Source organism: Charadrius vociferus, unplaced genomic scaffold (assembly GCF_000708025.1).
Source record: "Charadrius vociferus isolate BGI_N301 unplaced genomic scaffold, ASM70802v2 scaffold455, whole genome shotgun sequence".
In the NCBI taxonomy this organism is placed as follows: domain Eukaryota; kingdom Metazoa; phylum Chordata; class Aves; order Charadriiformes; family Charadriidae; genus Charadrius; species Charadrius vociferus.
The window spans coordinates 6,287,943-6,299,149 of record NW_009648550.1 but is presented as its reverse complement, the minus strand read 5'-3'; the positions used below and the strand labels follow the sequence as shown (position 1 = coordinate 6,299,149).

The following is an 11,207-nucleotide window of genomic DNA, read 5'->3' as shown; positions in this document are numbered from 1 at the left end:
AAACAGACTTGCTTTTGGTCACATGCTATCACACTCACTAAATTCTTTTTGTTCCGACTGAAGGACTACCTCCTTCAAACCTCTGATTTATAAATGCAAAGTGAATGTGCTACATCATTTCAGCACAAGGATAAGAGAAGTAATGGAAATACCCCACTGAAGCCACATAATGATGAGTCCTGTTTTTTCTTCCCCCTGGAGCTAGCTTAAGACTGCTGCCATCAGTAGTAGCTGTTAGATCAGGCTCCCCCAGCCCCCTCGTGTTGAATATCACCTTGTGCCACGTACATGGTGTTGAAATCAGCCAGACTATTCATTGGAAAAGCATATGCAAGTAGAGGACAGGCATCTTGGTTGTGCTTGTCCTCACAAAAATAGCAACAAATTAGGAGTACGACACTTCATTTCCTTTCATTCTGCAGGGGCGAGCACAGGAGGAGCTGGACTAAGAGAGATGGCATTTGCTGAGAGACCTGGCACCATCAGGAGTACATTGGAGGCTGTCAGGAGGAATTAAGTTAAGGGTGAGTGCCTTGGCATGGGGAGGGTTGGGTGAGGATGCCGCACGGGCAGCCCTCCATTGCTGCCCCGCAGCCACTTACCTCCCTTTGCCTCTGCTAAATGTGGGCAATTGCCCCGTTTTCTGTGGGATGTTTTCCTGACTAATCCCATTAGGAAATTAGGTTTCTTAATGACTGCAAGAGGCTTGCTTTTTTGCATGACAGAGAACGGATAGGTGCCTGAATGAACTTCTATTTTAATCAAATGCATTTTGTGCTCTTGATAGAAATTTCATAACATTTATGTTGTATATGTACTGTCTGGCATCCTGGGGAACTGAAGAGATCCATCATTTCTCTTCAAAGCACTTAACTCTCCAAGGCTTATCAAATCATTTTAGGAATAAGAGGTACCTTTCTCATTTGTTCACTTGTCCAGCATGTTTTCTACTTCCACACCTGACTAAATGCTTTATTTTTTTGTCTCGTATTGATAAAGCTATGGCAAAGGAATTGATGTTCTGGAACATGTCCAGAGAAGGGCAACAAAGCTGGTTGAGGGGTCTGGAGAAAAAGTCTTATAAGGAGCGGCTGAGGGAACTGGGGTTGTTTAGTCTGGAGAAAAGGAGGCTGAGAGGAGACCTTATCGCTCTCTACAACCATCTCAAAGGAGGCTGTTGTGAAGTGGGGATCGGTCTCTTCTCCCCAGTAACAGGCAATAGGACAAGAGGAAATGGCCTCAAGTTGCGCCAGGGGAGGTTTAGGATGGATATGAGGAAAAATTTCTTCACTGAAGGGGTTATCAAACATTGGAACAGGCTACCCGGGGAAGCGGTGGAATCGCCATCCCTGGAAGGATTTAAAAGTCATGTGGACGTGGTGCTGAGGGACATGGTTTAGTGGTGGTTTTGGCAGTGTTACATTGATGGATGGACTCAAAGGTCCCTTCCAACCTAGATGATTCTGTGATCTCTCCTTTTTGAGGTCTAAGAAGAAGTATCTTGTTAGGGACTGAACCAGGGCAATTATGAGCCAGGAGCAGGAGGTGGCTTGGTGGCCCCAAACCTGCATCCTCAGCGCAAGAAAACAAGTAGCATCATTCCCGTTCTTTAGGAGAAATCAGGGGAAATGAAGTTCCCTTGGATTGCTGTGTATGTTAGTTACAGTTATTTAGAGGCACCACGGTAAGGAGAGGTCAGCTTTGCTTTGCAGTGAAATGGAGAGACTTTGCTGGCTAATGAAGCAAAACAGCAGTGCACAGCATTTATTGTCGACACCCTTAAGAGGCAGTCGAGGCTTTACTCCTGGTAGCAGCAAGAGGTTGTGTGCAGAGCTGGGCCAGGTGGCCATGGGGGGTGTCCTACCTCACTCACACAGGGATGAGACCACCATCAGCCAGGTTTCCTGCTCACCTTTCGCAGGCACAGCCCCACGGGGGATGTTCTCCAGCCACGAAGATGCATGGCATTTGTGCATTTGCCTGCATGGCTGAATCCATCCCTTGCCACGTGAGGTGCCAGTATTACTCCCTGTCTCTCCTGCTGTAGCTTTACAGTCAATTTAAGCTGAACTAACCATGAGCTGCAGTCAAAAGAGGGAAGCAAGTCCCACTGCCCAGGCCTCAGAGACCATCCCCATGCAAAAACGTGGCCTTGGTGTCAGGTTTGAGACTAAAATACTCTCCTGAGAAAGTGAAGGTCACGCTGGGCCCAATTGCACATTTGCTCCTAGCTGCAATGGTATTAAAGCAAGAGAGTGCAATGTATCAAAGAGCAATTTAAAAACAAGAGTAAAATGTTGTTGAATGAATCTGCTGTATATTTTTTAAAAGGCAATATACTGTATGACAGTCGATGTGCTTTTATTTATCTGATGTTGTCTGGGGCTCTGGAGGACTTCAAGCATCCAACAGCTGCATTAGTGTGCCAGTCCAGCAGGAGACTCTGCAAGTACTGGCATTGATCAGCTGAAGAAGTACGTGTCTAGAGCTGATGGTTCAAAATGGGACTCCAATAGGGCTCATAGATTCACATCCCAGAGGGTGAATGAAATCAGTCCAGTGCCATTGATCTGCAGCTGGCTGCGGTTTGCGGAGCTCTGCGGATGAGCAGTGAATATAAGCTGCTACCTGAACTGCCGACTGCTGCTGTTTGAGCCTTGAAAATAAATAATCTTTGGCCAGAGACCAACCATGAGAGCTTTGAGTTGAGCTGGAAACACCTCTCTCTGCAAGTGCCACAAGGTGCCCAACATGCCACTGACGTTAGACATAAGATCATGGTATTGGAAGTGGAAAAAAGGCTAGATAGCAGGGTGATCATAAGTGGTTTCAGGAGAGGAAGGTGAGGAAGATACTAGAGTTAACAGAGATGGAGGGGGACTGGCAAAAGGGCAGGAGATTGTGAGGTGAGTCAGAGAAGGGGAGCAAAGCCAGAGGAAGGTATGGAAGATGAGAAGAAAAGCCGATGGGAGCATGTCTCTTCCATCTAAAGAAAACATGCACAAGGGAGATTTAATCACCTGGAAACACACGGGGGGGACTTACAAAGCAGCTAGCAAGAAATTTTCAAATAATGGACCCAATCTTTAAATAAACTAATAAAAGGGATCGAGGGTGGAATAAACACCTGATTTATCATCCTACCTTTTTTTGCAGCAGCAACACAGCTGTATTTTCTTCCCTGAGTTTCTCCTCTCTGCCTCCCGAATCATAAAGCACCTTTACAGCTGACTGTCTCCTGTGACACAAGAGGTTTTATAGAGCTGCCGGCCTCCTCACCCAGCTGCTACTTCAGGCAGATGCTGCTTGAGGTCTTACCGAGTCCTGCTTGAAATGGCCATGAGATCAAGGTGGAGGACTATTTTGAGACAGCAGAAAGCAGGCAGAGGACTTTTCCAGGACAGGACAGGATTTCACTGAAAAGCAACAGGACCTCTGTCTGTTTCCCTGGAACTGGGAATTTCTCCTTGCATTATGCAGCAGGTTTCTTTCTGGAGTCCTTCAGAAAGTCAGTTCTGAACTTGCCTCTTTATTACCATTAGGCTTCGCTTTGTTGGAAGGGGGGACCCACCAAACCCAAGGTTTAATCCAGATTGTGAGTGTATTGGCTATTTCCGTGCCAACAGAGTGAGCAAATACCTTCATCCCTTTCAGTTGGCAGTTCATGCCTCCTTCCACCTTGCCTCTGAAACCTCTCTTGCCCCAGCTGTCTCCTGGGCTTCCTGCAGACCCCCTCCTGCTGCATTCCCCAGGCTCCTCAGGAGGGGCAAAGCAGACAGGCGGAAGGCAAACAAACCCACTCTTCTCAAAAAATAGCGACTAAGTGGTTGACCAAAACACTCACTTCCTGTGGAGTAAGTGCTGTAACAATTAGCTTTATTGGGCAGCCAGGTCAAATCAGCTCTCTCCAGCAACGCACAAGCTTGGAAGTTCACATTTCCTCCAACAACCTACAGTTCTTTGCTTGCACAGCATCGGAGGGACTCCTCTCTTTTCTCCATACCACCTGCACAAAGACAAGGAGCTGATCCTTCCTTCTGGACCTTAAAAAGCAGTAGGGCCACCACTATAATGAATCCTACCTGAGTGTGCTGGCTGGGAGCCAGCGAGCTGCACCCCACCAGGGCATAAACCCAGGTGCTGCGGGCATGTAGCTCTTCCAGCAAGTTGTTTCTCTCCCGAAGGAGAAGTCACACCGTGTAAATGTGATCATTTTTAAGCAGGACCCTTTACAAATGCAGATGGAGGCCCTTAAACTAGGTTGGAATTAGATCTGAGCTCTCCGTCTATTTGCATCATTGAAGCGGTGTAAGAATAAATCCCCGTTTCACTGCTGCTGGGTGACATCTAGATGTGAGCACAGCGGAGCCAGGCTCTCGTCTGGGATGGGTTGTCTTGTCTCCAAGATCTGGCGTATAGATTTAAGATGCAAAGCTGTGTGTGCATTTGCTGTTGTGGCATGTCAGGGCACAGATCGCCACTTACGGCGTATGCTGTCCTCGGAGCAAAGCCGTACGTTGCTGCAGCTGGGAGAGTGCAGGGCTGTGAGCTTTCACTGGACGCACCTTGCGGCACGAGCAGGTAGCGGAGAGCGGAGTAGCAAGGAGGACCTGGGGCTTTCTCTTCTGGGAACAGAGGTATTTTCTTGTTTCATGAGGTATTACGAACATATATAGATTAGAGACTGGGTTAAGTTCTTAAAATCTCAGATCCTGTGAGAGGAAGTCAGATAAGTGCTTCCTTGCATAGATCGCAAAGTGTGGAGTGTAAGATTCATGTAGGTATTTAGCCAATAACATCTATTAAATTATTCACATACGGTAGAGACAATGGCTGCAGGTTGCAACAAAGCAGAGAGTTGGTTTTCTTATAACTTTTCTCTCCTATTTCCCTCTGACTTGTCCAGATTTTTCCACCATGTTCGGAAAGAAGAAGAAAAGGCTTGAAATTTCTGGGCCCTCTAACTTCGAGCATCGGGTTCACACTGGCTTTGACCACCGGGAGCAGAAGTTCACGGGACTACCTCAGCAGTGGCACAGCTTGCTGGCGGACACGGCAAACAGGCCAAAGCCTATGGTGGATCCCTCATGCATCACTCCCATCCAGCTCGCGCCTATGAAGGTATTGTGCAAAGTCACCTTTGAATATCCTAACCTACCTTTAATTGAACGTAGCCGTAATGAAGTAACACCAATAGTGGCTGTCCCGGGAGGCAGGCACGGCTGGAGGGTGTGCGAGTAGGGAGAAAGCTGCAAATCCAAATATGTAATAGTAGAGCTGCAAGAAAAAAGGGTTATATATATAAAACTTGCACGAATGTCCCAGAAGAGTGTGAGTCACGGGTCTTGCAGGGGCTGTGCCTTCACGTTCCCGGGCTGCAGAGGAAAAAGCCACAAGTCCCAGCGGAGGCCCAAAACGATGCTCCTCTGCAGCATAAAGCTCCTTGATAATTAATTTAAGAACGGTGCTTTAGGCAAAGGCAGTTTGGAGCAAAGGAGAGAGGGAAAAGTACACCAAAGGAAGAAAATTAAATTGCTTGTTCAGCCGGGCAATGAGTTCAGGGAGGGATCTCGTTGCTACCCACCACTGCCTGGAGGGGGTAACACAGGTGATGGAGCTGAGTTCCTCACCGGGTGGTAAAATGAGGGGAAGCAGCCCCAGGTTGTGGCTTGGGAGGTTCAGGCTGGACAGCTGGGGAAAAAAATTGGCTCAGAGTAGAGCAGCACTGGAAAGGGCACCAGCAGAGTGCTGGGATCCCCATCCTTAGAGGCTCAGGATTCCGGCAGACAAATTTGCCCTGATTTAGGAGTGTTTCTGGGATTGCACATTCTAACATCCCAGTAAATCGCACTTGTGTGCTAGTGGTAGCCTATACCCCACTGGCCACGTACATCTTGCTGTCATGCAGCTGCAAAATAAATTTAGGATTTCATTTTAGTGTGGATTTTTCTGTAGCAAGGGAAAATCAGATAATCCCGAGTGCACAGATCCTGTATTTATATTTGATAAGTGCTCTTTGCTAAATTTACATTTACTGCTTGCTCCTGAAGGACAGTCATCACTTGCTGATCAGGATGGGTGTTGCTACAGGACAAGGGGGATAAAACCAAAGTCCTGATTTTGTGCTGTAATAAAATACCTACTGTATAATAGAGGCCCAGCATAATGAGGAAAATGCAGGCAAGCATTTTCCTGCTAGGGAGGAGAGCGGCTTTATTCCACAGCCCTTCTTAACATCAAAAATACCCCTGGATTTTTTGGCATGAATGCATAAAGATGTTTTAAAATGAAAAAAACCCAGTTTACTATCTTGCAGCAGTATCATCTCTTTTCTGCTGTTCTGAAACCATAAATCCACAGGCTTAAAAAGTTTTTAAATGCATTAGCTTTCTCAGCACCATACAGGCAGTATGACTCTGGGTCTTGGCCTTCAAATGGTCATGCGGATAGCTTGGTTTGTGTGCAGAGTCCTACCGAAGCAATACACACTGCGGGGTGTGAAGGATCAAGCCCCAAATGAGTAATTGCCACATCTTGAAGCAGAGAAAATCACTGTCAGTTGCTTCCAAGAAATTGTGAATTCTTGCCTTTCTGTTTGCATATGAGAGGTCTGTGTATGTCTGTATATCAGGGGTCCATATATGTGCACATACCAGGGATGCACTTCTGAACTAAACCATCCTGTGCCAGGAAGGGCTGGGGCCAGGAGCCAAAATGCAGCTCCCAAGCCAAGCTTGTTCTTCCAGCGTAGCCTTGGGCCGCAGTGGTCCTTGATGCAGCCGTGCATCCCACGACATCTTCCCAGGGTACATGTCCCGGGGACAGGATGCCTGCAACCTGGTACCCATCTCAGCAGTGGCTGTAGGGCTGAGCAGAAACAAGCCCATCGGCGGCAGGACCCACAGGAAGGGTTTTCCGCATAGGTGAACGGTGTGAATTTGGAATCAGATTACCCAAATTGCAGTTAATTGCATGCCACCGCTCCAAAGGTGTAGTTAGACAAGGAAATGGGGTTAAGTCTGAAGGGTTCAAGAAATTGTGCCTTCACCCTCCAGTTACTCTCACTATCCAGGACTCAGTTACAGCCTATTGAAATGGGCCTCCATAATAGCGCTAGAAAAAACAGGTTAGTTTTAATAGCAACTAAGAGACATTGACTGTCATCTGGGAATTTGCTTTTAACTCTATTGCAAGAGATCATTTTATGGTATATTTATTGAGAATTAACATGCCTTGTTTTGATATAACTTCTGGAGAGGAACTGAGTTGCGGCCACTTTAAAACTAAGAATATTAAATGTTGCTAAACTACTGCAGCATAATCATTTAATTTAGAGAAATTTTTTATGTGTGTACATGCACCAGCACCTTTAGTTCTGTTGAAAAGTTATTTAGGCACTGAGGATTTCATAACTTTAGTGAGAACCGAATGTTTAAAATACACTTGCAGTTCATGAAGATAGGAACCAAATGTTCCAAGATCTCAATATTGTCTACAACTTTTCTCTTTTCCACGCAGCAGTTGATAGTTTAATTAACGCACTTGTGAACGCACTGAGGTGTAGCAGAAGATTCATAAATGTGTCCTGAGCCATGGTATTAAGTCAGGCTGAGGCATTTGGCCAGAGATCGTTCGTGCCATGGTTTCAGGTCATACAGCAGCTCTGCAACTCCGCTATTTTGCACTCCTAAATTTATGCTCTGTTTAATTACTTCAGCTCACCTGTATGGTGTGAGGCAGAAGTGTCCCTGCTACTAGGTGCTCCTTAGCAACTGAAGAATAGCACAGGTCATAGAGGTAGACTTTGAGAGCACAATTTCTTGGTTTTGAGACAGAACTGGTGTGTGCTTGCTTTGGCCTTCACCCAAAGCTGAAGCAGAGGAAGGAAAAGACTTTTTCTTGACTTCAGTAGGTTTTGCAGCTTTCCTGGCTTTGGCCTTCACCCAAAGCTGAAGCAAAGGAAAAGACTTTTTCTCGACTTCGGTAGGTTTTGCAGCTTTCCTAGTTAGTGGTGTTTGCTTGTTTCTGTCTGCAAAGCAGATAGGATCTGGTGGTACATAATGTATCCCTTTGGGTAAAACCAATACATGATAAATATGCTCACTGCTCCATCTATATTCAAAGGCAGCAGCAGCGATGACGAAGAGGCAGCGCCCTGGGCTCCCAAATATCCTGGGGGATGTCATCGCCCTGCCTCTGTGTTGGCTGGGATGAAAGGCTTGTAGTGCTTTTACACACGAGTGGTGGCGGCTTGTCATGGTATTATCAGCGTTTGAATCCAAACCTGAGCTGACTCTACAAATTCATTCATTTCAAGTACGAGGAGAGACAATAATGGGATTCCCCTTCTCGGTGTGGGTGACCCAGATACTAGCAGAGTATTGTGTATTTCAGATGCTAACACGAGTCAGTAAAATGCAGCAGAAAATTTCATGAAAAATAGAAAGCGACAGTGATCTTGATAGGTTTGGGGTGCGGAGACGGGGGGGAGGGTTGAAAAAAGGCTTGAAAAGATTTGAAAAAAAAAGACTTGAAAAAGGTTGAAAAGAATTTTCACTGAAAAGGTCTCTGGATGAAAAATGTGAACCGTCTGTGTACTGTACTCTACTTAAAATAGGCTTCATGAAGTCTGAGATCCTGATGCCAGGCCTCTCGGTCCTCTTGCTTCAGTACTTTGTAGTTGTCCTGTGCGTACCTGGAGCTCATGGCTTCCATGTTTGCCCTCAGCACAATATGCTTGGCCTGTCGTCACTGTTAGGCTATACAGGAGCTTCAATTTGCCACCCTTTGGTTTTTGAACGCTTCAGAATCAATAACTAAGCAAATGCATTGTCCTTAGGCAGCAAAACTCACTCTTCATAGTTTCTCCACTCTGCCTAAAGTATTAGGAAAACAAACAGCAGAACCCTTATTTTGAGGATTTTTGCCGAAAGAGCTTAGCATTGGCTTTGTAAAGATGCTTCATTAAGATACTTGAATGTCTGCTGCTGTTAGTGGGAGCAGGACAGCACTGAAAACTTGTTAAAATCCCTTCTGATGTTTCCCAGTGCAGTGAACAGCTGAGCCTCCTCACTTCTGTTAAGGTACAGGAGGAAAAAATGCCTTTTTTTTTCTGAAAAAAACACCACTCTGGGGTTATTCTTCAGTTGTCTGTGCCGGTACGCGTGCGAAGCCTCCATCGCTTCGCTTTTGTTGATGCTTTGGGTAGTCTCACCCATCCACACTGTCAGCAAGATCAGAGTACCAAGCTTGAGGATGATGTGGTGGTGGGCTTGTCCTTGAGTAAGGACGGAGGTGGCTGTGAGCATTCGCGTGACCAAATATATAGAGGCATCAAGAGGCATCAAGGAGTCCTTCCTGATGAGATCTCCACATGTCCTTCTCACCTGAGCACATTGCAGTAAATCCAAACATGCTCATGTGGTGGAATTTCAAATGTTTCCTGAATTTTCTCCTTGATTTTATTCCCTTGGAAACACAGGGTGTAAGGGGATGAGGGCTTCCGCTGCCCCCTGGTATCTGATGTGCACTGAGATGAGCATTAGCACAGCTTGGCGATACAGAGCGGTGAGTGTTCAGCCAGCAAAGGCAGAGTGAGATCTTCAGATTGACATTGATGCTGTGTTGTCAGCAAAATGGAAGGAACCTCTTCTGTGCTGTGTGGGTTGAGATGCCTTAAAAGTAGAGAAAACACCGTCCTTTTCTATCGCTTCACCAAAATGCCCTTGAGTCCCCCACGGCTGGACTGAGATGGATATTAATTTGAGATGCACATTAATTGCACTGTTAACTTGCAGCAGTTTATTTACCTCGTGTCCTGCAATGCATGGGTGTTGCAGGGCAGAGAATTTCTGTAAGGGACAGACCACAGAGTCACTGGCTTTTTTCTCTCTCTTTCATCCTCATGTTTCAGTGGTCTAATCTATGTTTTGTCTTATTTTAGTTTTTCTCACTTCTGCTTCTCAAACCTTAACCCTGATCCTGGCAAGATAACTGTGATTTTTAAAACTTCTCTGAGCTTCTACTGCTATATTTCAGCTTCTCTGCTACACAGGGGAGAAATAATCAGAAAATTAGTTACTAGTCATGGCCGTTTTAATAGCTCCGGCCTGAAGATCAAAGCTTCTGTTTACTGTGCATGTTGACAAAAGGAAAAGTAGTTCTTTCTCTTCCCCATCCTACTTGGCCTCCTAAAGTATTTCAAGCAATGAAATTGAAGCGTCGTTTAAGGTGTTAATTTTTTCCTACATTTACATTCTTTCCTTGCTTAGATAGAGGACACGGAGCACAGAGCTGTGTGCAGCGGTGCTGAGTGGCCAAAGACCTGAAAGAGAGGAGATGAGCAAGGGTCCTTGTCTGGGCTTGGGCGGTCAGAAATGTCCAGCTCTCATTAGATGTCCAGCCCTCTCCTCCCGTGTGGAATTGCCCTGGGGAAATGCCTGACCAGGAAAAGGGGGATTTAGAAATAAAGAGCTGTTGAAAGGCTTTGCCTGCTTCTTGGGGAGAGATGAACAAAGTGGTGGTTGTCCTTACTTCTCTTCCTCACCCTCCCAAATTTTTACCTCTCCTTCTTGACAGCCCCTTCTTTGTACTTATGCCTCCTGTGGTACCTCTCTAGATGGGACAATGTGAAGTTCTGGCTTGAAGAAGGTTGGTTCCCATCCCTCCAGGATGCTGCGGACCCACAGCACTGCTCTTGCTGGGACAGGACCTGGAAGGCTGCTGACATCTCGTGGGCCTTCCATGTAACCACATCATGAAAATTCATGCTTAATAACTCACTTTTCCTAATTACACACGTTGCAGTCGCACATTGGGCCTGGTACATGCTCAGCCGGGAGGAGAGAAGGGTGGAGGGGGCACCTCCGAAAAGGGCAAGAGCCAACACCTTGCAGCATAGGAAATTCTGAGGGAAAGGAAAATGTTTTGCCAGCGAGCATGGTTTAGCAGCAGGACAGCAGCCCGGAGGGGCTGTAGGATCTCAGCCTTTGGAGAGGGAAAAATCTGATGGACAGTGCCCTGAGCAGCCTGACAGGACTTTGACATTAGCCCTGTTCCGAGCAGGAGATTGGACTGGATGACCTGCAGAGGTCCCTTCCAGCTTCAGTTCTTCTGTGATTATCTTCACTTACGAGTGACTATGGTCAGATTTGCAGTTGTCCTGTAAGGCAGCCCTACTTTCAATTTATTTTGATCGCTAAACAGGA

The 11,207-nt window shown here is 46.3% G+C and overlaps 1 protein-coding gene across 1 annotated transcript in view; it reads left to right on the top strand.

The window, feature by feature from the left end:
• Nucleotides 1-492: 492 nt before the first annotated feature.
• Nucleotides 493-11,207, top strand: part of PAK7 (p21 protein (Cdc42/Rac)-activated kinase 7) — a 45,596-nt gene continuing 34,881 nt past the window's right edge. The window contains exons 1-2 of the mRNA XM_009886035.1: nucleotides 493-524; nucleotides 4,907-5,121. Coding sequence (XP_009884337.1) covers nucleotides 4,918-5,121 — 204 coding nt within the window. The 5' untranslated portion in view covers nucleotides 493-524; nucleotides 4,907-4,917. The remainder of the gene's footprint in view (nucleotides 525-4,906; nucleotides 5,122-11,207) is intronic.